Source organism: Notamacropus eugenii, chromosome 3 (genome assembly GCF_028372415.1).
Source record: "Notamacropus eugenii isolate mMacEug1 chromosome 3, mMacEug1.pri_v2, whole genome shotgun sequence".
Classification (NCBI taxonomy): Eukaryota; Metazoa; Chordata; class Mammalia; order Diprotodontia; family Macropodidae; genus Notamacropus; species Notamacropus eugenii.
The window spans coordinates 480,069,958-480,097,505 of NC_092874.1; the positions used below are offsets into that span (position 1 = coordinate 480,069,958).

Sequence of the window (27,548 nt, forward strand, 5' to 3'; positions counted from 1 at the left end):
GGCAAGTTCCAAACATCTTTCCTTTGGTCTGAGGAAAGGGCAGAGGCACAAGAAGTAGTGTTGGACAGTTAAGTGGGATGACTTAGACACGGACTTTCTCCTCTAGAACTGTCCGTAATAGACCATAGCCACATAGGAAATCCAGCCATGCTGAGGAGATCCAGGCAGAAAGGACAGAGCCAACGCTGCACAGGCCCAATGCAGAGAACAATAAGGGAAAACCCACCTACAGCATGAGCTCAAGGAGGTCGCTGACTTAGCCTCACTGAGCTGTCTCTGGTGATTTTGTTGGTGAAGAACCCCCCTCCCCCAGGGTAGATTATCACTGGCTCTGAACTTCTGGTCTGAGAGATCTGCTTGGGCACTGGGGGGTTGGGGGAGGCTGCTCCTCAGGTGTCCCACACAGGGAGTGGTGGAGAGAGGCCAGCCTCAGGGCCAGGGTAAGGGAGGTGCAAGTCTGCCTCGGGAGGACACTGTGGTCTCTTTCAGTTAGTGATTACAGCCTTAAAAATGTCCAACGCTACAGCGATTGTAGGATGCGAGGTCTGACATACCTTCAGCTGCCCTATTTCTTTAAATTTGTAAACTTCATATTCCCAGAGAGCTGCATTCTTCCCCAGAACTTTCTGACATTTGCTGAGAATGAAAATATCAAAGAGGGAAAAATGATGAGTAAATGAAAGAATATACACACAAGGGACAAAATGGCATTGCCCTAGTTTGAAAAACAGCTATTATCACCCACTCACTTAGAATGTATTTTAGGCTTATTAACATATATATATATATATAAAATTATATATGAATGTCTACACATGTATATGATTGTATATCTATATATCACACACATCTGTATACAGATATTGTGGACTAGACATAAATGTGTATTACATATGTGTGTCATGTACACACAGAATCCTTATTACCCATGCATACAGTTCTCTTTTCAAACTTTTGGGACCCCAAAGATACATATATATACAAGTATATGCATATATACATACATACACCCAGAAGCGCTTTGCCAATGAGATACCATGGACTCAATTCTTCTGTGTTTGGGGGAAAATGCTTGGTATAGTCCATTTATCTTGTCCACTTTAAGGAATTAAATTATGTGATTCCTGAACCAGTTATTTGTTTAAGCTGCTTCTTGACACATGTTGGAAATTATACTATCGAAGTGGCCTTAGAAACTCATAACCCTATTGATAATTACCTGTAAAATGGAAGATATTCAGAAAAACTTACTTTACTTCAAGTAATTTCGGGGCTCCTAAAGTAAGTCTCAAGAGCAGAGGCCAGGCCTCCTGCTCCTCTTGTATCCTGGAAATCTCCTTATTATCTTCCTAAGCCAAATAACCATGACTATGGAGAAGCAGAACGGCAACAGCCACGCTTCCTTGGGGCTTTTGCTGTCCATGGTACTGCCCACTCCCTCTGGACTGGTCTCCTATTTCATTAGATCTTAGGCAGTTTTCCCTTTAACTGGCATAAATTCTTTGGCAAAGGTGATGCAGTTGGTGGCTACAAAATACAGACTGATCCAAGAACCTTCTTTTCCCTGTTGGAATCCTTATTCCCCAAGGAGTTCCCCTGTCAAACATTTGAAGCCACAAAATGATCAAATTCAGGTCAGTGCAGGCTACTGTCTCTGGTCTGTTCCTACACCAAAATGGCAACTGTGCCCAGGAGCTGTAGAAGACACTAGAAGTGTCCTTACCGGGCTGCCATGTCGTGCTCTCCTTTCTCCACCAGGTGACTTATGTAGGCCAGGCCTATATCCTAGAGAAGATAAACAAAGACATCCTGTAAGCCTGCATGACAACTTCCAAGCAAAGAAACATGAAGAGATTACATGTGAGGTTTTCTGGCTTGGTCACAGACTCATAGAATCAGAGATTTAGAGATAGAAAGGACCCTGCAGGTCATGGCTCAATGTCCTCATTTTACAGATGAGGAAACTGAGGCCCAAAGAAGGTAAGTGACCTGGTCATCCAGCTTATCAGTATCTGACATAGGATTTGAATCCAAGTCTTCCTAAATCTACGACCAGTGCTCTAACACTAAAAGCTCATTTTATTTCTGAAAATCTCAGGCCAACAGTATCAGCTTTTTCCCTCAGGTTTATCACACCCAAAGCTCTCACAATACTCTTCTCTTGGCAAGAAAAACTTTTTTTTGCAACTAACTTCTTGCTTTCTGAGTCTGGTTCACATAGAAGATGTGGCTAATTTTCTGAATGAATACGAACCACTAAAGGTGGTCATTCTCTCTCGCTATCTAGGGACAGCTGCTATCCCCTGAACTATTCTGTCCGCAGATAAGCCGCTTAAGCTTGTGCCTCTGCTTCGTGGACAGGAAGTGTGAGCTGACCCCTCTACTGCAGTCATAGATGGGGAAGGAGAAGAGATGTTATGGTACAGCTGCCATCTGACAGAGATCAAGCCCCATTACCACGGACTCAGTGCCACGCTTGATTCCTTCAGTCTGGCTGGGTGACATTTTGTAAAGATCAAGTTACTCTCTAGTCTGTCGGGGTGAGCCGTCAAACAGAGCAAATGCTTCATCCTTTCTTTCTTAAAACAACTGGTAAATTAACAAGCCCCAAAATGGACTTTGACTTGAAAGAAGGAGTGGGTGTACCCGACTCCCTCTCCTCTAGTGTCTCCTCAAATCATTTGGCATCTCATGTGGTTTCTAGAATTTTACTGGCATGTTTATGGGGTCAGGAGGGTGGAGGAAGGGTAATCTCTTGCTGCAGTGTCTAAGCAAGCAATAGGGTGGCCGTGAGCTTTGTCCTATTTCCTTTTCCATCAAATCAAGGCCTGCACGAGGTGACCACCTCTAAGGTGTCATTTAGCTTTCAGGTCAATCCTGCCTCCCTTGTCCTGCCCTGCCCTGCTTCCCCCACCTTTAACCTTCACAATGAATTTAGCAAAGGTGACATGCATTTCAAACTATACTTTCCTTCACAAATGAAAGGGGTTTTAAAAACCTGATGTATGAGGAGAATATATGCTGTAAATAATTCAGTAACATTAGCGCAACATAGCTCTGCCATGTGCTAAGAGGCAGAAACAGGCCTGTTCTCTAAAGCACTTTATTTGAGCATTCTCTCAGGAATGGATTTTGCTCATCATTTTTAGGTGCTCACACCCAGAAAGCTCCGTACAGAAAGGGCTTCTCACAATCGTAACTCACACGAGAGGTCCCATGGTTAGTATCTCATTCTTCCAAACAACCTTGTAAGGAAATCTGAGTCTCTCGTTACTTTTGGCAGCTGACGGTCAACAAGCTTTTATTCAGCATTACTAGGTCTCAATGAAATGGATTCTTTCAGCCCCGCAGATGACCAAGGCTAGCTTGAAGGCCTTTACTCTTCCCAATGGGCTGGGTCTCCACTATAAACCCTGGAGAGTGCATGCTAGATTTCAACAATGGTTTCTGTACTCACCAGAATCTTGTGCCTTTTAATGTTCCTCTGGCTAATTTCAGCAGCCATCAAAGCTTCCTACATGCACATAACCAGAGAGAAGGAAGATAAAGAAGCTCACGTTCTTTGTATGATATCTAAAGTTCTGAACTATATCAATAAGGCATCTGCTTTTTGATTTTCATGGGCTTTGTCTGAGGACTTTGAATGTCATAGTTGAACAAACATCTCTGAAATTAAATTGTGAAACAAAAGCAGTCAGCTAAAAAGAAGACCACTTCTGTTTTCATCAGGGGTCATTCACTGGGATCAAACTCCTGTAAATCCAACAAAATCTACTAGTTAATTAAAAAAAAAGTTCACTTGGCATCAAAAATCCTCAGAACAGGCTGAAAAGGGCCCTTTTAGGTCTTTCTTCTGCTGTTTTTCCATCCAGCTAGCCTGTCCCACCCCTCTCACCCACTGGCTGTATTTGTATCTCCTACATCTAGAAATAGATGATCTGATCCTACCAAGTTCTTGACACTTGGGAAGTTGTGCAGGTCTGCCTTGGCCAATCAAAGAGATGTCCGAAATGGAATTGTTCCCTGACAACTATCACAGGAACAAGAAACGCTGAGATCGATCCCCAGCTTTTGGATGGGGAGGTTTTTATTTTCTATGAAACCCCACGGGAACTAACGAGGTTGTGAAGCAACAATTCCATACACAGATGACTCAATTCTTTCCCTCTTTTTTTTTAAACAACATAAAGTGACCTGTTTCATAAAAGCCTTTGATGAATACCCAGGCAGATCACATTGGGAGGCTAACAATACAAAGGCTGTTATAGAGCAGTTTAAGTGAGGAAATAAGCAAACATGTTATCCTCCAATTCTTTCATTTTTCAACCTTCCCTTCCAATCAATGTGAATCAAGCACATACATTTATTTCCCTTTCAATAAAGTGGTTCTATCGCCTCTGTCGGTTTTAAGGATGGAAAAACCATCTTTACTTGAAAAGGGACAGTACAATATCACCCCCTTCGCTTCATCTGAACTGAGCCTACATGAGCTGGTCAGATACTGTCCCACCATTTTCTTCTCACAATGCTCTATTATGCTTGAAAATCTTAACTGGATTTGCAATGTGGGGACATGGTTTTGCCTATCAGATAAGGATAGGATTTCTAATTCCAGGGAGACTCTAAGATATTCATTCATTGCAAAGAGAGACTGAAAGAAGAGCTTGTTGTGCCAAGCTAAAGACTCTGCTTCCCTTTTCATGTTCAAAGAGCTCATTTAATACTTGCATATCAAAAAAAGCACATTTGTAAAAAGCAACATAAATTTCCCAGCAATTACTTCATATTTTTTCTTTTCGAGGAGCCAGTCGATGTGATCATCTTGGTCCCGTTCCTTAGCCACCACAACATCTCTCGGACTGACAATATAAAAGAGCGATTCCCCTTCGGAGTACTCTACATACAAGGAGAAGAGAGGGCCATTAACAAATGCTCTTTGTCTAAAGAAAACAGTAAGGAAAAGAGGCAGGACCCACCCCTGAGAGCTTTCCATTCGAGGATGGCTTTTGATGCTCCAAGTCCCAATAAATTTAAATTCTGACATCAATTGCAACACAGTATTCAAAATAGCCCATTTCTTCCTGCATGTTCTGATTCATCTACCATGTATAAACTTTATTTATGGCCATTTATAACACTGATCTACTTTCACAGGACAATTACTCTGCATAGCCAGCAATAAATGTCTCTTCACCATCCAGGTCAAGACCATAGAAAACTTCAGTGATGGATACCCCCACCCCTCCAGGAGCACAATACACCCCACAGCCTGGTATTTACCAGGTGGCCTGTTGGGGCTGCATGGGCAATTCAAAGATCAAACCCCAATTCGGAAAGGTTTGTAAGTAGGTGGCAAAGTTGGCTTTGAGTGAAAACAGAGTGTGATGCCTCCTGGCTGAAGAGAGTGTTTAGATTTTGACAAGGTGGGAAAATAACCTCATGGTTTTCCCTTCTTTGGGGCTCCCTGCAAAAAAGAGGCAAGAAGTGTCCTCGCCTTCATGGCCCCCACTGCTATACTTCCTCCTGGAAACACCCCAAACAAGCAGCAAGCCCTTCTCAGCAGGTTCAGTCATCCAGCCACGTGGGTTTTGATTCCGGCTGGTTTTTACTCTGTGCCTTTTATTTAGCAGGTTTTCCCTACTTATTTTGTGTCCCCCACCAACCCAGCCTCCCCCAGTCTGCTGTGACAAAAGCAACAGAAACAAATGCAAAGCAGACATTTCAATCTGCCCCCTATTTATGAAGCAGCTATTAGGCACGAAGCTTCAAAGCTAGATAGGAGACAACCTGAGGTGGCTTTGTTGTGGACAAACAGTGGCAGCAGATGAACTGTGGCCCTTTAGTGTTTCCCAAACATCCTGCCTAAGCATTGTGCCGGGCTAGACTGTAGCTAACAGATAAGGGAGCCAGGGCTCGGCAGCAGCAGCTTCCATGATCAGAAGCCACTAAGCAGGCAGCAACAGAACTGGAACCCAGATCTTTGGACACTGAGTCTAGGGTGCTTTCTATTAGAACCTACTATTGCTCTGAATGCAAAGGGCATGTCAACATGGGCTTAAACATCTGAGAGAAATGAAATAGAATGGACCATGAGATCTATGGGGGTGCATAGGGGTGTATGCAGACACACACATGTGCACACACATACACACATGACACATAAACTATATGTGCACAGTTATATATATGTACACAATACGTATATATACACATATGTATATGTGCAGTTATATACATGCATACACACATATACACACATGCATACACATGATATGTAAACTATATGTGCACAGTTATAGACACATATACACCTACATACATACATATACACATACACATATATAACATACGCACATATATATATGTATATAACATATAGACAGACATATATAAATATGAATCCACTCATTAAATTTCTGAGTGAAAAGTATGTTTACAAGAAGAAAGTGAAATATTCTAGAGGCCTGAAGGACAAACTGGGGGGAAGGCCCCCATCTCTGGCCCTTCTCACCCAGGTGGTAGTCTCTGCATTCATTCTCCTGAAAACCTCTCACTGTTAGGGCGTCAGAAGAGATCTCTTCACAGGTCTCTGGAAGCGGCTGAATGATGTCCAATCTGGGCCGGGCACAGTATTCCCTCTCCTGGGGAAAAAGGAGAGAAAAGCTCCCTTTGTCACATGACCACAAATTAACCAAATGGCTTCTTCTCAACTCCAATGCGGCTGATCTGCATTCTCCCTAGGACAGAGATCCCAGGGCAGGCCATGATGTTCCTTTCTCCTAACACTGGCTTTTCTACACTTTCTAAGTTCATTTTTAAATCAACCACTGAGTGTCTGATTTGTTAGAAGAAGAAATTTGAATCTCAGTGATTCAAAGTCCCTCCGGGCTGGGCTCCCTCCAGGCACTGCACTGACACCCAGGGCTAGAGAGGGCCAAAGGCAGAGCATCAGATGACGATATTCCTTTGGGGGAAACCTCGTTCTGAATCAGGGGGTGCCAGGAAGATCAAAGAAAACACCCGTGGAGGGGCTCTGGGAACTGGAAGGCAAAGGCAGTCTCACTAGCCAGACTGGCCCACGTGCTGTTTTTATATCTCTTACTGCTGTGCCTCTGCACTGGCTGTACCTCTTGCCTGGAATGCTCTTCCTTCATATTTCAGAGTCTTGAAATCTTGAATTTCCTTCCAGAATCAGATGAAGTACCAGATGCTGGTACCCAGGAAGGTATTTCCTGGTTACATACACACACACACACACACACACACACACACACACACACACACACACACACACACACAGCCATCCCCTTCATCATGATGTAAACCCTGTATGGGGAGGGGTCATTTTTGATTGGGTCTTTCTAACCTCCAGACTTAGTGCAGGGCATAGAACAGAGAAGGGCTTCATTAATGCTTTCCGATTGATTGATCTGCTTTCCACACTTGTAAGAAAACTACGAGCAAACCACAGGAAGTGTACTTTTTGGCCACTTCTGTGAAGGAGAGGTTAGAACACAAAGCCCAGAGAGCAGAGCCCAAAGCCTGTGAGAACTGGCCAGAGAGTCACAAGTGGACAATTCAGAGTGGCCTGACTTGGCCTTTCCTTTTGGATTCATTCCTCAAGTCCTATTAGCTCCTACTTGGAGAAATAATGTTTCCTTTGGTGGTTAAAAGAGAACAAAACACCTCCCCCCACACATTCCCCAGCAAAGAGAAGCACCACCAACAACACCTTGCCCTGGATCCAGTCCCCAAACAGGAAGCCTCTTGGCTAATATTAAAGATGGCGCCCTGAGCCTTCTTCCCAATGTGTTCCACAGGCTTGGCCAGGTGAGGTTATGTCCCCCTTGCTTCTTGCTCTGCTCTAAGTCCTTTCCAATAATGCTTTTCATTAACAAAGGCTTCTGCCGTCCTTGTCAATTATTTATTAAGTTTTCCTTCTCTTCATTTGACCTCTTCGTTTCTTGCTTTCCTTTTATCGTCCTCTCCCCTCCACCCGCATCCAAACAGCCTTGTGTTCATTCCCCTGGGAGCCACTGCTATTTTTTCCCTAAAATAAAATAATAAACTGATGTCCTGCAATAGGGCTAGACGCAAACCCTATTGATTTCTGTAGGCTGGAGTGCTCACTTAAGCCTACAGCATTCCGTCACCTAGCAACATGGGCATCCAGAGCTTCAGGTTACCATAGCGATGACTTCCTAATGCAAGTGTGCTGTCAGAGAAACCTTCCTGAGCATCTCCCCCTCTGGAAGTGAGGCTTCCAGGCTTCTTCACCCCCTTTTAGTCCTTGTATCAGAAATAAGAAAGACACAGACAATGAGAATCTACTACTAGGAGCAGCTGCCCAATCAATTGCACTTCCTTTTGAACACAGTTACTGAAATCAAGTCTTTTCCAATCAATTTTCAGCTGTCTAGACTCACCCAGACGTTCTGATTTTCCTTCCCAGTTGTGTCCCTGGCAAGTAAGAGCAGAGCCAGCCTGTCAGTGGGCCCACAGCAGGCTGGGAAGGTTATTTCTGAGAGAGTCTGATCAGACTACACTTCACTCCACAGCCAAAGGTAAAGATGTCTAGAATAGGGGCTATTTTGTCTATCTATATAGCTCTGCCTGACCAGGCAAGAAAAGATGTATGAGAAGACACTGTGCCATGCTCCTTTGCAGAGGTCCGGGTCCACGAGTGTGGAATAATGCATATAACTTCAGATTTTTTCTTTTTTGTTTCTTGATCAATTTTGCTTAATTCCCCTTTTAAACTTTTCGGGGATGGCTCCCTCGAGATGGGAGTAGGGGGGAAGGGGGAAAATAGAGGAGGAAATCTAGGTGATATAAAAACACAATCACAATAAAAATCTATTTTGAAATCTATTTTTTAAGGTACAGACAAGTGAGAGTAGGCTCCACTCAATTTTAAAGTGGGAATATCCATTCCATGAGAATCCTTATGCTATAAGGGGGATAAATGAGAGTGTCTATGGCATAAGGAAAAATGAACTAACTGCCCTCTTAGTAATTCCCCTGACCCCCCTCACACTAGAGCCAATCGCATTCACAGTGATCATTTCTGCTAATGCACAATGTCAACTTGGTTTCTTCTAATGGTGAGAGGAATTCTTTATCCCCTCTCTCGCTTGGCGGGGGAGGAAGAAGCAGCTGACACAAGAGAGCACAGCTCTGGGTAGGCGGAGATGTTGGCTTCTCGGTAACTGGAGCTGACTTTATTTTCCGTGCCTGGGAGTTACATTTAGGCTACAAAATACACTCAGTGTTTCCAAAGAATTTTGTGTCATGTTTAAAATAATCTCACAAGTATTTTTGTACCAAAACACAAAAATCATTACCATTTTGTCTGAGGTCTCCTTGACATATGAAAGCACCACGAGCTGGTCACAGAGAGGCGCGAGCCCGCTGATGTAGAATTCCATGTCAAACTGAGATACTGCAAAGGAAGGGGGGACAGTGTCAGTGGGGCCGTATAACGAGCCAAGGTGCAGTGTACAACAAGAGGAGGGATCCATACAACACCAGAGAGATTCATCCCTCCCAAGTCATGGTCTGGTGACTGAGAAAACCACCAGACCTCTTCCCAGAAACCTGACAGAGAAGTAGAGAGATGCTGACAGTGATTAGGAATAAGAGGCTTTTTACAAATGGGTCCAAGAAGGCTGCTCAAGAAGTGACCACTTAAAAATAAATCTGTCAGACCTCTCAAAACCTCCAACGAGAAAAGATTAACAGGATGACCTTAAAGCCAGTTAGCAGTGATAAAACATCTAGAATCATTAAAAAAAAAATCAGTAAAAAGTCATTCAGATTATCATGTGGTGATAGGCTTGAACTGGGGAGTGGAATCAGCAGCCTTGAGGTCACATGTGGCCCTCTAGGTCCTCAAATGCAGCCCTTTAACTGAACTCAAACATCATAGAACAAATCCTAAGGGCTGCACTCGAGGACTCAGAGGGCCACATATGGCCTCAAGGCCGCAGGTTCCCCACCCCTGCGCTAGAAGCATCTCCCCATTGGGCAATACCTGAAACTGGCAGAATTCACAAAAATGCTGTTTCCTTAAGCAGAGCATCCGTCTGACTGTGAAGTCGTTTGCAACATTCACCTTCATTGGATCTGTGGATGTTTTTTCTGTTTATGTGACTGGAGTCACTGCGTTGACTGCTTCCTTGGCTTGGCTGACTTCACTCTGCATCAGTTCATGGAGCTCTTTCTAGGATTCTCTGTACTCATCACATTCGTATTTCCTCACAGCACTCTAGCATTCCATTACATCCTGGGCCACCATTTGTTTGGCCACTCCCCAATCCACTGGCTTCTCCTGTGTCTCTCAAATCTTTGCTATTACAAAAAGTGTTGCCATCAATATTTTGGTGTATGTGGGGACTTTCTTCTTACCCATGGCCACCCTGGGGTACGAGGTTACTAGTGGAATTTCTGGGTCAAAAGGTATGGGTAGCAGAATCAGTTTATCTGCTTAATTGCAAGTACTTTCCAAAATGGTTGTAAGAACACACAGTTCCATCAATAACGCACTAACACGCCCCTTATCCCACAATTCCTCCACACTGACTGCAATTATCCCTTCCACATCATGGAAGCTACCGACGCGGCATGCCCACGACTTGGAAAATACATGTAAAACTTTTGGGCCCTCCCTTTGTGCTACAGAAGTCTGAATTATCATGATTTTAAAAGATATGTATATTACTGATACAATACATAAATTTTATGCATTTCTGAGTTTCTAAACCTTTTCTGCGCCATCTCTTGGCCCTTGTGTGCCATCTGAGGCTTCCACAAAACTCTTCCCCTTAAAATTCTCATTTAATTTCTTATGCTGACTGTGATATACAGAAACTAAGATGGGGAAAATCACGATGGGGAAGGGATAATGTATTCCCTTTTGTGTTATCTTTGCCCATTTGTGGCATAAATTGAAACCTCAGGGTCATTTTGATTTGCATTTCTCCTGGTATTAATGATTTGGAACAGCTTTCAGGTGGCTGTTAACAGTTTGTGATTCTTCTTTTGAGAAAGGTTCGTTTATATCCCTGGATCCTCGCATGGACTCTTCAAACCATTCACAACCTGGTACTGACCTACATTTCCAACCAACCTGAACATTATTCCCTTTCTCGTACCTCAGAGTTCTACCTGACCAAACTTCTTGCTCTTCCCCAGATGTGGTTCTCCATTGCCCATCTCTTTACCTTTGTACAATAGGTCCTCCCTGTCTGAAATGTCCCTTTTGCTCATTTCCCCCTCAGACCATCTCTCCCTTCCTCCAAATCTTGGCTCTACCACTATCCTGACACTTCCAGCTGCCCATGCTCTCCTTCCTTAACTACCATACTGTGTAGTTACTCTAGATACGTATACATCTATGTATATGGATATATGTCATATATTGATTGTTAGGCATATGCTAAATATCTCCGACATGTTTTGTGACATAGTAGATCAAGAGCTTGTCTTGGAGCCAGGAAGACCTGAGTTCAAGTCCTGGCTGTGTGAGAGTTAACAAACATTTATTAAGCACCTATGGTGTGCCAAACACACTGTGTGTGTACCCTGGAGGTACAGAGAAAGGTAAATGTAAATAAATGAAAGTCCCTCCTCTGAAGGAGCTCACAGTCTAACAGGGAGACAAGATGCAAACAACTCTGCACAAACAAATTACAGACAAGATAAATTGGTGATCAGTCCATGGGGAGATATCAGTATCAAGGGGAATCAGGAAAGGCTTCTTACAGAAGGGAAAGTTTTAGCTGAGACTTGAAGGAAGCCACGAGGCAGAGACAAGGAGAGTTCCATGATGGGGAACAGCCAGAAAGATGCCCAGAGTCAGGAGAGGAAGTGTCCAGGTCAGTGTTTAGCTCAAGGGGGCCAAGGCCACTGGATCACAGAGCATGTGGGGTGGGAGCAGAAAGGGGACATAGAGAGGAACAAGAGTGGGAAGGTACAAAAGGACCACATGTTAGAGTGCTTTAAAAGGCAAACGCTGATCCTGGATGCAACAGGGAGTCAATGGCGCTCACTGAAAGTGGGGAGGAGGGTGTCCGTCAAGCCTGTATGGCCAAGTCTGAGCTTTAGGAGGATTGGTTTGAGTTGACAGAACTTGACAAGTGACTGGCTGTGGGCTGGGGAGGGATGACACCTACACTGTGAGCCCGGGTGATCTGGAGGATGACAAAAGTCGAGAAGGGTGGAGAAAAGGACTATTAATATCACAAAAGACGACCATGAGAAGAGGAGGAACAGGTGGGAAAGGAATGAATTTTAATGACATTCAGTTAGAAAGCCCCCAATAAGCCTCCAATGGACTCAGGAAGGGTTAGCTGCCAATTAAAGGCAGGTGAGCACGTGGGCAGCTTCTCCTGGGCAGGGGCAGGAAGACCAAAAAATCACCAGGCCTGATGTGGGAGTGGAGAAGTCATGAGTGCCAGACAGGTGGCCGTGAGCGCCAGCCTCAAAGGTCCCCACCCGAAGTGGCTGGAGACAGAGGCCCGTGAGTGCAGCGAGCGGAACCATGAAGTGATCCACAAGGGGTAGTGAGTGCTTGTCTTTCTGTCCATACAAAGGGCAGGGTGCAGAGTTAAATCGAGAAGAAAAGGCAGAAAGAGCTCTGGAGCTTAGATGGAAGAACGAAGTGTTTCTTGAAAACCAAGTGTGGATTTCAAGATAAAAACAAAGGTAACAGGGCTAACGTGTCAGGAGGGTGGAGGGGATGAGACTGGCACGTGGGCTGAGGGGGTTGGTAATGAGGGATCCATTCAGTCATTTTGTAAAGTCATTTGGAATTATGCAATAAAATGATTAAAACAGCCATGCCCTTTGACCCAGGAAGTCCACTACTAGTCACATGCTCCAAGGAGGCCACTGATATGAATGTGATGAATAGAAAATATCCTGGAAAGATCTACATGAACTTATACAGAATGAAATCGGCAGTCACCAAGGAGACAATCACGTCAGTGGAAAGGGCAGCCCCGAGTCACAGACCAGGAGCGAAGGCTGCAGAATCACAACCAACTCGCCTGGCTCCAAAGAAGAGACAAGGGGAGACAGCTCCAGCCAGCCCTGCTGAGGGGGCAGCTAGGTCCCACCTGACAGCGGGACCCGGCACAGGTCATCAGATGTTTTTTGGATGTGCTGAGCAGTGATTTCCAGTTTTTTCTCTCATTCTTCTTTGTCCTTAAACATATAATTTGTTACATGGAATGGCTCTGTGGAGGTGGAGGGTTAATAGGGGAAATTAAATTTGTAAAAAGACAAATTATATCAATACAAACTTACTTTAAGAAAGAACAAATGGCGCGTCTGAAACATTAATGACTGAAAGAACCAGGTAAACCCTTATTCAAGCCCCCTTTGGGACGAGTCTATGAAACAACATTTATATAATGTAGCAATGTATCATCTTCTGACTCCGGAAGATCCTCCCAGCTCCTTCTCCCCACTTTGAGGGTCTGCTATGAGCCAGGCACTGGAAAAAGTGGCCCTCTGGGGGGTACAATACACACACACATAAATAAGAATTTAACACATGAAGAGTGGGCTATACCTCCTCTCAGGGCCCGGTGTAATTATTTCCCAGTAATAGCTTTGCATTCAATCAGGGTCCCCCATCCCTCACCCCAGCTTTGCTAAAAAGCAGAGGAGCCACATTTACAAGAGGGTTTGCAGTTTATAAGTCATTCTATTTAGACCACAGAGCTCCAGAACCCATTATTCACAGCCTGATCCTGCTGTGTCCTTGTGAGTATGTTTCCCTGGATCCCAGTCTCCCTCTGTCCACTGTCAGTGGGTCACAGACAGACTTCTCCCCACAAAGTGCCATGGGATCTACGTAGAGGGCTGGCCTGCTGTGGTGATGAGATATTCTTGTGCTGTTACAGCAGCTTTAATTTCATAAACATCATGGTTGGTAACAATTACAAACGACGGATGACCATGCTCCCTTAGTTTTCATCCTTGCGAAGACATAAGGTAACCCTCGAGGACTCACCTTTTGTGTTTGTGCTAGAGGGGTTGGGGAGGGGAGTATTGTTTTAAAAAATCCATAAACTTCTGCTTCACTAATTCCTTACAGGTCACAGCCAATTACATATACTTTCACAGACTTTTAAATAAACGTTGACATTTCAGTCAAACTGACCATTTGATATATGAAAATCTAACTAGAACTGTCAGTAACAAAAAGAAGAAACTATAAATGTTCTGTCATGGGCCAAGGTTAAGGTATCTGCCTCCGGGACAATTAATCCTTCAGTCACTTGCCTGCTAGATGTCAGCGTCACAATGCAGAGAAGCCACAGGATGCCGCTGATAGAGGGTAATTCTCAATTCTCCCCACCACCTGGGATAATCCTCTAACACCTCTTCTATCTCTATTATTAACTACACTTCCCTAAATTTCAAAACCCAATCCACTGAATTTTCTATTCCTTAGGCTGACAAAATAACAGATTAGTTACACAAAACAATTCTACCCTAAGGACTTTGATGGTAAAAGAAGAGAGAACCTAGAAAGTTGGGTTCAGTGCTGAGGCTGACAAGATCCAGGGTCTAGGGCAAAGGTTCTCAAGGTGTTGTCTGTAGAGCCCTAGGGGTCCTTGAGACCCTTTCAGAGTGTGAGGTCAAAAGTTTTTCTATAATAATACTAAGATATTATTTATCTATTAAAATACTACTTCCTTTTTTCAACTACATATCTGTGTGTGGCTGGATTTTCTTCATGTATTTCAACCAAAAGAACTCATCACATCAGACTGGATGCAGAAGCACACAAAAGAATCCAGCTATCTTCTTTTAGGCTAGACATTAAAGAGATTTCTATATAAAATAATGCCACTCCTCACTAATTGTTTTTATTTTTGGTAAATATAGCTTTTTTTCCCTAAAAATATAAACCATGTAATTGGTTTAATACTGTTATTTTAAAATGACTTAAAGAAATATATTAAAAATTTATCATTTTTCATGTCTAAAGCAGTAAAATATTAACAGGTATAACTACATCAACAAAAGGTCTTTGTGATATTTGATACCTTTTCAGGGTGGAAAAAGCTCTGAGACCAAGAAGTCTGAGAAGAGCTGGTCTAGAGAAACCGTCTTCTTTTCCATCTCTCCAGCTATAAAGTGGGAGGTGCCTGGTTCCAAGGGATTTTCTAGGCCGTGGCTGTAGTTCACAATTTTTATTGTCATTATTTAAGGCAATACTGAAGGAAGGTTACTAACTCAAACTCATCTGGCTCTTTCAAGTTGGCAAAGTGCCTGATAGTCATCAGCTGCCCTGGGAGGCTGAGACCAGAAGTATTATTGGCCTCACTTAGCAGATAAGGACACTGGACTCCAGTGACTGGCCCAAGGTCACACAGCTCACAAGTGTCTGAAGCAGTACTTGAACTGGGGGCTTCCTGACACCAAGCCCAGCTCTCTACCCACCATGCACACTTACTGTCATGAATGGCAGGAACCCAAGGAAGAGGCATTGATTCGGACTACTGATGCCAGGCTGCATGCATTAGGCAGCTGACCATCATCCCACGTAGCAACTGCACCAGTTGGGTATTTTTTAATTTAAACAAAAGACAGCTAGGTGGGGGAATGATAGTTATGGGATGTATAGCCCTGGGAAAGTCACTAAAGCCCTCAACCTGTTTTCTCATCTGTAAAATGAGGATAATACTCTCACAGAGTTACCATGAGGATCCAATAAGAATAAATGGAAAGGACTTTGCAAACCTTTAAGACTATTTTGAGAGCTACTACTATGATGACTAGTCCTAATGGGTGCATTCAGGCTGTGAGAGAATCCAGAAAAATGCCTGGGGTGTCCATAAGCCGAAGGTAGGCAGGAGAATGGGGCCAGGGAGGAATCGCTCTTACTTATGCCTTTTAGTCCCAGGTCTAACACATTTCTTCTGACATGGGGACACTAAATACTTTTAAATTGTAAAATGAACCCTTGTAGGTGCCACCAACAGAACCTGCATTTATTACTTATTTCCAAGTGAATCAAGATCTGGACTTTCACTTAAAAATTTTTTCACTAATCATCTGACTCTTGGTTACTCTGGAGTTGCTACAATTATTTCAGGTACTCCTGCCCCAAATGGCCCAAATTAAATCTGAGGTAAACAAGAAATTTCCTTAAAAACCAAGCCCTCTTACATGGGGACATGGGGGTGCATGCTGTAATCCTACAACCAGGGAAGTTGAGGTTGGTGGATCTCTATGCTTAGGAGCAGTGAGTTGTAACAGAGTAGGGCTGATCAAGTGTCCATACCAAGTCTGGCACCAATACAGTGAGCCCCTGGCAGTGGGAGGGGCCATCAAGGATGCCTAGGAGGGGACAATTGGTCCGGGTCCAGAATGGATCGGGTGAAACTCCCATGCCCATAAGCATACTGAACTTCTAGTATGGGAGATATACAGAGACTCAGTCTCGGGGGGAAGAAAAGACTCGTATCTCTTAAATTTCATTCTTCAGGAATCTGAAAAAACCCAAATGTCTGACGCTGTTCTCTGAAGACTGAGACTCACATTATGGGCAAAACTTCTCATGAATCTAAGAAGTAAGTACTTTTTGCTTATTTAAGTTTTCCTAAGTATTTCAAATGTTTCAAGTTTAAACTATGTTTACACACCTGTTACACAAAAGCCTAAAACAGAGTTTGTGATATCACAAAAAAACATCTAATCATAAGCCAAGAGCACACGACTCGACATGGAGCTGCAGAAATAAACAGTGAAGATCTAAGCTATGTTTGAAGAGAAGAAAACAAACAAAATCTCATCTGATTGCTCTTTCCCTGGGGGGGAGGGCGCCTTAAGAGAAAATCTCTTCAGTAACACCCTAAGTCAGCATAGTCTTTACTAAGGATGTCAAACAAAGCAGACAAGCCACCTTAAACACGTCCACCAGAGAGCAAGCAAACACCAGAGGGAAGCCCAGCGTTACCAGGTCGGGGAACAGGACATTCAGACTAGAAGAATCCAAGGTCATGAGACACATGCCCTCTGCCTCCCATCCACCATGCTCGTCTTCCATTTTTAGGCCAATTTCCTGCCAAAATCAGAGCCTGGAAACAGGCTGACAGGCTCCTGACCTTGTAGGAGGCCCAGCTGGATTAGACAGGCCATTTCATCATTGGGAAAGAGATTCTCATCAATCCCAAACATCTCCTTATTTGTGACTTAAAGGTACCAGAGACTTATTAAAAATTACTTTGTATGAAAAGAGATGACCTCCCATGTAATTTTTCTGCTCAATATTATTCTAGGATCTCTCATGAGAGAAAGTGGTGTTTGAAGGTGGAAGTGAAGACAGCTACCACCATGGACCCTTGGAATGAGACTCAGTGACCCCCAGATGAAGCAGGCCTGGTCCCTTCAGATCAGCTCCATTTCCCAACAAAATGTTATTTAACTTCTAAACTCAGCTTCATGAATGGCAGAGAAAATGTCCGTGAAAAGGTCCAGGAGACTGACTGGGATAAAATGAGAGAACCAAACTGGAACAAAAAGGAAGAATGACTGGCATGGAATGAAATACAAAGACAAAGCCAGTAACTCCATCTTGTCACCTCCTTCCTGACTGCATTCAGTTCTGTTATAGGTTGGTGGCAGAACGGTGGTTCCCTGTTTATTTTACAGACTAGCCTTCTCACCTTCTGCTCTCCTTCCCTAAGTCCCCCTATCTGCACCTCAAACACGAGGGCTGTGGATCAAAGGAGCAGGGCTTCTCACAACAATGCTGGCAAACCTGCCATTCATCCTTACCTCAAGTGATGGAAATCAATGACCAGCTCTGGCCAATTTACTCGTGAGCCACTCCTTCCAATATCTTCCTTCTCTTCTCCTGCTCCCCCAAGTCTGGGCTAATCTGCCTCTGGGTGGGAAGCTGTCATTCCTCACTGTTTCTTGAGGGGAGGAAATGATACTTCTCCTTTAAGTACAGTAATGGCATTTAATCTGCTGTTAGCAGTGGCGGCGGTTCGGTGTGAACAGAGGCCGCTGCTCTGGGCACTGTGGGAGCCAGAGACAGGAGCTGTCAGGCCCTGGAAGCTTCTGGAAGGCCAATATAGGCATCAGTAGTTGCAAAGAAGGAGAAAACAAAAGGAGGGATGAATTATGCTGGGGAAAACATTGTCCTGATTTTCTTTTCAAAGGAGATTCAGGATGTGGAGGGGAAGACACCAGAGAAAGGGGGCAGAAGAAGAACCTCTAGACCCTCCAACCTTCTTGGCCATATTTACACTTTTATTTCATCCTTCTTCCTCTTACTCATTTTCCACCTTCTTATATTCAGGAAATCCTGGCTCTCTCAGGAAGACATTGTACCCCTGGGTACCAGTGCAGTCCCAAGGTTGCCTTAGCGCATCATCCTGATGATACTGGGCCAGAAGGAGGCAAGGCAGAGCCTCTCTCTACTAACACCACTCAGCAGCCTTTCCAACTTGAGGCGTCCTCTGCCTGTGTATATGATGTGGTCCAGCCACCAGGAACAGGCCCCGGCTCAGTCTCCACCTCCATCCCCATCCTAGCCCTCATGCATTAGGACCTTCAATATACCCACTGATGTTCACCTTTACCATACCACCCTACTGATTTCATCAACCTCCTCTCCTATATGACCATCCCCTTCATTCTACTTCCCATTCCCAAGATGACCAACAAGTCCAGCACTGGGTTCAACATGGATATCACTACTGCCCATTCCCAGCTCCCCCAGCCCTAATCTGCTGCCTCCATGACTGTGAACCCTAAAATTTCCCTCTCTAATCACAGAGCTTCTCTCTTTTTCTCACTCGTCCCAAACCTAATTTTTATCCCCATTGGAAACTCTTGTCATAATACACCTCCCAACAAGCCTCTCTGGCCTCCCTCCACCATCCTGACCCTATGGAGGACCAGCTAAACTATACATTCTCCTTCACCCTTGGATCTCTGCCTCCTGTCTTAGGGCTACTCAGGTCTGGCCAGAACCCGATTCTGAGGTAGGCCTGCCATCTGTATTCACCTCTCCTGCTTCTGGGTTACTCGACTGACTAAAGAAGCCACAGGCCTGTACTGCCTGCGTTCACTACAAGCTTGGTCCCCAAGGTCAATAGGGCCTTCCTCAAAACTCCACAGAAATCTTTTCATTCTTTCGAGATCACTTCACTCTCCTGTCCTCAAAGGAGTTTTTCTAAGCCTGCCCAGTTGTCTTCAGGCTGAAATGTCAGCTCCTCTCTCAGCTGAGCTCCTCACTGGCCGAAACAGCAGGGGCTACTTCCTCATCTCCCTGCCTCCATCCATCACCCCTCCCTGCCATGTAACTTTCTATCCTTTCTATATGAAGGAGAGTTTGGCTGCTCTCCTTGGAGAAGCCAAGCACTCCACCTGTGCCCCAGCATGTCTATCATGTCAGGCTCAGCTTTGTGCCCCCCTCCAACCCCAATCACTTTACATGCACACATATAATACACATGCAGAACACAAAAATGCCTAAACACATGCATGCCAATAAACACAGTCTATGCACAATATATAGACATGGGAGAAGCAGATGCACATTCACATCAAAGCCTCTTTTCCTGTTTGTTATCACATTTATAATAAGGAAGATGTAAAAAGTCAATGTTTCTTGCACGGAAATGATTTCCCCATGTGCTTGGTCAATAAGCTTTTATTAAGCCCTTCCTGTTTCAAAGTGCTGTGCCAAGCTCTGGAAATCTTAACAGAAGTAACACATTAGCCTCTGCTTTCCCACAACATACAAATAACTGTGTGCCTGCAAGACAGAAAGTATGGTGGGGGGTGGGAGAGGGAGAGGAGGGAACAAGCATTTATTAAGCACCTCCTGTGCACCAGGCATTCTGTGAACGCCATATGAACATGATCTCATTTGGTAAATGGCAGGTAATCTTCGAGGGACAGTGCTAGCCGCTGGGAAGACTGGATCGGGCCTCCTGTACAAGAGTGACCACGAACTGAGGACTGAAAGAAGCCTGGAGTGGGAAGGGAGGCAAGAGAAAAGTCCAGGCCGGGGGAAATGGGTGTGAAGCCAAAGAACTGAGAGGCAGAGGCTCATGCAGTAGGAAACACAAGTGGGCCTGAATCACAGGATGTAAAGAGGGGTGTAGCGTGGAAGAAGATCGGGGGAGAGCAGCAAGTTGTGAAAGGCTCTAAATAAGCCAAGCATTTCATCCTTGATCTGGGAGGGAAGAAGGAGCCCCAGGCATTTACTGAGTAGGGGATTCCCTCCCCAAAAGTGTTTACTTCTAATTACCCCCTCCTCCCATTTGTCCTCCCTTCTATCATCTCCCCACCCCACTTATCTCCTTCTCCCCTTCTCTCCTACAGTGTAAGGTAGACGTTCATACCAAATTGAGTGAGCATGTTAATTCCCTCCTTAAGCCAAATGTGATGAGAATAAGCCTCACTTTTTCCCTCTCACCTCCCCCTTTTCTCCTCCATTGAAAAAGTTTTTCTTGCCTTTTTTATGAGAGATAACCTGCCCCATTCCATTTCTCCCTTTCTCGTCCCAATATATTCCTCTCTCACCTCTTAATTTTATTTTTTTAGATATCATTCCTTCCTATTCAACTTACCCCTGTGCCCTCTGTTTATATATAGGAAACACAAGTGGGCTAGAGTAGGGGATTCCAGGGGCAGATGTGCACATTGGGCAAATCCCTCAGAACTGATGGATGAGGCCTTGCCCCACAGTGTCAGCACCTCTCTGGTATATGTCTAATCCCTCGAACTACCCAAATACTGAGAAAAGTTTCATGAATTACAAATATTATTTTTCCATGCAGGAATGTAAACAATTTAACTATAGTAAGTCCCTTATGACTTTTCTTTTCTGTTTACCTTTTCATGCTTCTCTTGATTCTTGCGTTTGAAAGTCACATTTTCTATTCAGCTCTGGTCTTTTCATCAAAAATGCTTGAAAGTCCTCTGTTTCATTGAATATTTTTTGAATTTTTTGTTTCTCCCCTGAAGTATTATACTCAGTTTTGCTGGGTAGGTGATTTTTGGTTTTAATCCTTGTTCATTTGACTTCTGAAATATCATATTCCAAGCCCTTCAATCCCTTAATGTAGAAGCTGCTAGATCTTATGTTACCCTGATTGTATTTCCACAATACTCAAATTGTTTCTTTCTGGCTGCTTCCAATATTTTCTCCTTGACCTGGGAACCCTGAAATTTGGCTACAATATTCCTAGGAGTTTTTATTTTTGGATCTCTTTCAGGAGGTGACCGGTGGATTCTTTCAATATTTATCTTGCCCTCTGGTTCTAGAATCTCAGGGCACTTTTCCTTGATAATTGCATGAAGACTGGTGTCTAGGCTCTTTTTTTAATTGTTATTTATTTATTTATTTAGGAAAAATACATACAAATATATATTTTTTTCAGGTGATACTTCTTTTAAAGCATTTATAATATAGACCACAAACGATTTTTTTTTAACATTAACCAACTGATACACAATAATAACTATGTATGCTAACTTCACAAGCCCTTGACTTAATTGTCTCCACTCTTACTAAGAATTAAAGGACCTTAACTTACTGTTGTTGGTCTAAAGTCCTAAGTCTAATAGTTTAATTTTAGACTTAACCTCGGATGTTTCCCTACCAACAATCTATAATTTAATGGATCTGGTATTAAGCTTACAAACCTTTTGACTATAGGAAATTGCCACTAAGAGTAGGGACATTTCAGGGAAACAATATCTCCCCAACTTCATGTCAATTACAGGCAAGAGTCAACTTGCATTCAGTGAGACTTAGAGTCTGCCAGGTGCCAGTGGAGAAACTGAGTCAGGAGAATCCTACCTCAGTCCAGGCTCAACAGCGGCTCTCCCACCCTTCCCATGAGATCACCTTTTGCAGTTCATACCAGCATCTCACAGGCTTACTGGCATCATGGATTGAAGGCTCAGACCGCCTTTCTTGCTATCCATACCAGGAGTTAGACTCAGACGAACAGTCAGTTAATAGTCCCATAGAATCAAATAGCAAGTCCCAATAACCAGGTTTCACATATGACTATAATTTCACATTGGCTAAGGAACATCTTTTGAGGCAAGTCTTAAGTGGCTTACACGCCTTCCTATACAAGTTCTAGTTCCTGATTAAATAACAATCATAAAATCAAATTTACCATGAAAACCTTAACTTTTCCATCAATGCCAAATTTTACCTGAGGTTACCTGCCTCTAGGAAACTTAGACTAAAATTCTTTACCCCCAACTAAAGGTGTCTCTGATTTAGTCTCAGTAATTAATTCAGTCAATTATTTTAATACTAATTGCTTTTACATCATTTTGTAACATGTCCAATTTTTCTCCCCATCTGTCCCCTCCCCCCACTTCCTAATACCTTGCATTCTGATTACCCCTTTCCTCAATGTACCCTCCCTTCTATTATACCCCACCCTTCCCTTATATCCATCTTCTCTCGTTTCTTGTAAGGCAAGATAAATTTCTATACCCCATTACCTGCATTTCTTATTTCCCAGTTACATGCCATAATAATTCTCAACATTCATTTCTAATACTTCGAGTTCCAACTTCTCTCCTTTCCTACCCATCCCCACTGAGAAGGCAAGCAATTCAATACAGACTAAATATGTGTTGTTTTGCAAAAGACTTCCATAATAATCATGTTGTCTAATACTAACTATATTGCCCTCTATCCTACTCTATCCCCCCTTGTTTTCTTTATTCCCTCATTAGACCTTGTCCCTTCCCAAAAGTGTTTATTTCCAGTTACTCCCTTCTCCCATTTGCCCTCCCTTCTATCATTCCCCTCACCCCACTTGTCACCTCCTCCACTACTTTCCTGTAGTGTAAGATAGATTTTCATACCAAATTTAGTGAGCATGTTATTCCCTCCTTAAGCCATATGTGGAGAGAGTAGTTTCACTTTTCCCCTCTCCTCTTCTCCCTTTTCTCTTCCACTGAACAAGATTTTTCTTATCTCTTTTATGAGTTATGGCCTGCCCCATTCCATTTCTCCCCTTCTCCTCCCAGTATTTTCCTCCCTCACCACTTAATTTTTATTTTACTTTATTTTTGTTGAAATCATCTCTTCTGACTCAACACCACCTATATTCTTTGTCTATATAAGTATGTGTGCGTGTGTGTATGTGTGTGTGTATATGTATGTACAATCCCTCCACCTACCCAAATACTGAGAAAGGTCTCAAGAGTTACAAATATCTTCTTTCCATGTAGGAATGTAAACAGTTCAGTTTTAGAAAGTCTTTTATGATTTCTCTTTCCTGTTTACCTTTTCATGCTTCTCTTGATTATTGTGTTTGAAAGTCAAATATTCTCTTCAGTTCCGGTTTTTTCATCATGAATGCTTCAAAGTCCTCTATATCACTGAATGACCATTTAATTCCCTTGAAGTATTATATTCAGTTTTGCTGGGTAGGTGATTCTTGGTTTTAATCCCAGTTCCTTTGACTTCTGAAATATCCTATTCCAAGCCCTTTGATCCCTTAATGTTGAAGCTGCCAGATCTTGGGTTATCCTGGTTGTATTTTCACAATACTCAAATTGTTTCTTTCCAGCTGCTTGTTTAACCTGGGGACTCTAAAATTTGGCCACAATATTCCTAGGAGTTTCTCTTTTCAGGTCTCTTTCAGGAGGTGATCAGTAGATTCTTTCAATATTTATTTTGTGCTCTGGTTCTAGAATATCAGGACAGTTTTCCTTGATAATTTTATGCAAAATAACATCTAGGCTCTTTTTTTTTTGATCATGGCTTTCAGGTAGTCCTATAATTTTTAAATTGTCTCTCCTGGATCTATTTTCCAGGTCAGTTGTTTATCCAATGAGATGTTTCACATTATCTTCTATTTTTTTCAAACTGTTGGTTTTGTTTTTTTAACTGCTTGGTTTATCTCATAATCATTCATTTCCCTGAACTCAATTCTCTCTTTCAAAGAACTATTTTGTCCAGTGAGCTTTTGAACCTCCTTTTCCATTTGGTTAATTTTGCTTTTTAAAGCATTCTTCTCCTCATTGGCTTTTTGGGCCTCTTTTGCCATTTGAGTTAGGCTATTTTTAAAAGAGTTATTCTCTTCAGCACTTTTTTGGGTCTCCTTTAGCAAGCTGTTGATTCACTTTTCGTGATTTTCTTGCATTGCTCTCATTTTTGTTTCTAATTTTTCCTCCACATCTCTTACTTGACTTTCAAAATCCTTTTTGAGCTCTTCCATGGTCTTAGACCATTGCATATTTATACTGGAGGTTTTGGATGCAGAAGCCTTGACTTTTATGTCTTCCTCTGATGGTAAGCTTTGTTATTCCTCATCCAAAAGGAAGAAAATACCTGTTCACCAAAAAAGTAACCTTCTATAGTCTTATTTTTTTCCCCTTTTTGGGGCATTTTCCCAGCCAGTTACTTGAATTTTGAGTCCTTTGTCAAGAGGACAGTATACTCTGGGCACCTGAAAGTTCTCAATTCCTTCAAGCTGGCACAATCAAGGGAGAGGGATTTACTCCTCTCCTGGCCTGTGCTCTGATCTGGGAGGTACCAAAGTGTGTCTGCCCAGGATCTGCAAGCAGAATTCCCTTTCCAGAGCCTCCACCAGTTCCACCATGCTAGCACTCTTCCTTACCCCAGGGCTGCCACTCAGGGCTGAGACCTTTAGGCCAAGGGCTCCAAAAATGAATGCTGCTGCTGTTGCGGCCACCTGCGGCTGGGGCAAGGGGAGGACCCTGCTCCCTTCTCACCCAAGTGAAAAAGCTTTTTCACTGACCTTTGAAGCTGTCTTTGGTGTTTGTGGGTTGAGGGATTTGGGAACTGCAGCTGCTGCTGGGGATTCTGCTCCCAAGGCCTGCTCTACTCCTGTTCCTGCCGATGCCACATGGCCAAGGCTGGGCTGGGCACCGTGGGCTGCGCTCCACTTCATGCCCTGTGAGATAGACCTTTCTTGTTGGCCTTCCAGGTTACCTTGGGCTGGAAATCTCTTTCACTCTGTCATTTTGTGGCTTTTGATGCTCTAGAATTTGTTTAGTCATTTTTTACAGGTATTTTATGGGCTGTGAGGGAAGAGCTAGAGTAGGTGTGTCTTCCTACTCCACCATCTTGGATCCCACCTGGCACCCACTTCTTAACACTCTCTTTCTTGGCTTTCCCCAACCTGTTTGATTGGTCCTTATCAGACTCCTCTGCTGGATCTTCATCCAGGTGATACCTAGCAACTGTGGAGATACTCCAAGGCTTTGTCATGGCCCTCAATACTAGCTGACTCACCAGCTGCCATGGATTTAATGAACATCTGTGTTGGATGATTTTCAGATCTACTTGTCCAGTTCTAATCATTCTCCCAACCTCCTTTTGAACATCAAGAGCTAGTTGTAATAGAGATATTTTTAACTTCAATTTGTTTTTCAGGTTTATATTCTCTACCTCCTACCTTCCCTTCCCAATGAGAAAGAAAAATAAAGCTCAGTACAAAGAAGTAGTCCAGCAAAATAAATTCCTGCCCTGCCATGCCCAAGCTTCACTCCCTGCCCACTAGGCTTCAATCTGCACTCTGAATTTATTGCCTCTACCTGGAGATGAATGGCAAGCTACACCAGGAGCTCTCCGGAATCATGGCTACAATGCATTGTGTCAGTCAGAGCTCTTTGTGCTTATGATATTGTCATTGGTATTAAGCTGTCGTCCTCACTGTGCTCACTTTAGTCTGCATCAGTTCATGGAAGTCTTCCGATGGGTTCTCGGAAACCACTCCTTGCATCATTTCTTACAGTAAAACAGTATTTCATCCAATAGACATCATAAACACATGTCCAACTATGAACCCAATATCTCTCCCCAAAAACTCTCCCCTTTTCCTAACCTCTCTATTACTGTTGAGGACATCACCACACTCCCAATCCCCTAGGCCAGATTGCAAACATGTTAAAATGGAGTGAAGACCACAGTAAATCAAATTCATCATTCACAGAAGGGCTTGTTATTAAATAACCACAGAAAAGCATGGAAATATATTCAGGAAATGCTGAAGGCCAAGTTTTGTAAATTTTAAGACAAAAGGCGGCACTTCCCTGGTCTTGGGTATCATACCCTGCCCTTAGCAAGGCACTGAATGAAGGAAACTGCAGAGTCACAAGACTGTGACCGTCATCTAACCGATGCCCATCACTTCACAGTGTTTCACTCATCAGAGACAATGGGAAGCATCATACCTATTTCAACGTAACGGTTTGGTAAGTCTCTTATTTCACTGGCATGTCGCTCCTTCACTGAACAGATCTGAAAAAGAAATGCACAGTCATTGGAGTCATTATCATTTGCTAGAAGTGTTCCTCAGTAAGGAATCCAAGGAGTCAAGACCAGCTCAGAATAACTGGGCAACAATGGTGGCAGAGAATCAACAATGATTCACGAAGCAGCTTCAAAGGAAAGCAGGCAAGTGAACTGAGGATGGAAAGCAGGACAATCCTCTCGCTGATTATTTGTCCAAAGTCTATTCACAGCTACAGAGAGCAGAGGACTTATCCTTTTATCTTGTTTGACTTCCAATGACTATCATTCCTGAAATACTAGAACTTTCCGGGGCCTTCTTCTGCAACAGCCTGGTCAAGCCTGGCAGAGGCTTACATGGGACACCAAGCAGAACTGGTGATTCACATATTGTTAAAGTAATTGTTTTGACAAATTGGATTACTCAAAATGATGGCACCTGCAGAAAAGTCTTTAGATTTCTTTGGTAATGAAAGTTTACAGGGTTTCTCACTCAGTGATCAATTTTAAACATTGAAACCATTTTACTCCTCAGGACTCCATTTGTGTGGATTAAAGAGAGTCCTCAATTGTGCTCACTCACATAAAGATTCTCACTAGGTCTGAAGGCCTTCATTCACAAGGCTGAGGTTTCTATCCACCTCATCCACTACACACAAGGAGCTGTTCATCCTGGAGTGGTCAGTGCTAGCTGGCCCAGATGGGCCCATGACCTCATCCCTTGGGAGAGTCAAGCTCTGACCCACTAAGCTAAGCAGGGCTGGGCAAGGCCTCACATGGGACAGATTCTCCTCTCCTCCCCACCTCAATGGCTTCCATCAGGGCATTTCTCTCTTTTCCTGCTCTCCCTGTGTGAATAGCTCACTCTCTCTCTCTCTCTCTCTCTCTCTCTCTCTCTCTCTCTCTCTCTCTCTCTCTCTCTCTCTCTCCTTCTCTCTCTCTCCAGCCTGCTCCAACTGAAGGGCCTCAAGAACACAGAACTCTTAATATAATGATGATAATGATCAGGCAAAGTACAAGGTGTGGGAGTGGACTGAGGAGACAGCTTTGGATGCTGAGGCAAGCAAAAAAAATCCAGGAAATCAGGAGACCTGGATTCCAAGCCCATGTCTGACAGTACCTGTGAGTACCCAACCTTCCCTAGGACTCCACTTCCTCATCTGTAACATGAAGGGGTTGGGTTGGTCAATATTCTAGATGCCCTTTACTTCTGGTTCTAGACCCAGAGGCCTATACCCATAAACAGACAACGTTCAAATGTTTTATC

The 27,548-nt window shown here is 43.4% G+C and overlaps 1 protein-coding gene across 3 annotated transcripts in view; it reads right to left on the reverse strand.

The window, feature by feature from the left end:
* VPS41 (VPS41 subunit of HOPS complex) overlaps positions 1-27,548 on the reverse strand; it is a 184,930-nt gene that overhangs the window by 36,798 nt on the left and 120,584 nt on the right. For all 3 annotated transcript variants that reach the window (XM_072599093.1, XM_072599092.1, XM_072599094.1), the window contains 7 exons: positions 26,224-26,290; positions 9,345-9,442; positions 6,512-6,641; positions 4,781-4,896; positions 3,458-3,514; positions 1,724-1,785; positions 555-636 (listed from right to left, as the gene is read on the reverse strand). In XM_072599093.1, the coding sequence (XP_072455194.1) occupies positions 555-636; positions 1,724-1,785; positions 3,458-3,514; positions 4,781-4,896; positions 6,512-6,641; positions 9,345-9,442; positions 26,224-26,290 (612 nt within the window). The remainder of the gene's footprint in view (positions 1-554; positions 637-1,723; positions 1,786-3,457; positions 3,515-4,780; positions 4,897-6,511; positions 6,642-9,344; positions 9,443-26,223; positions 26,291-27,548) is intronic.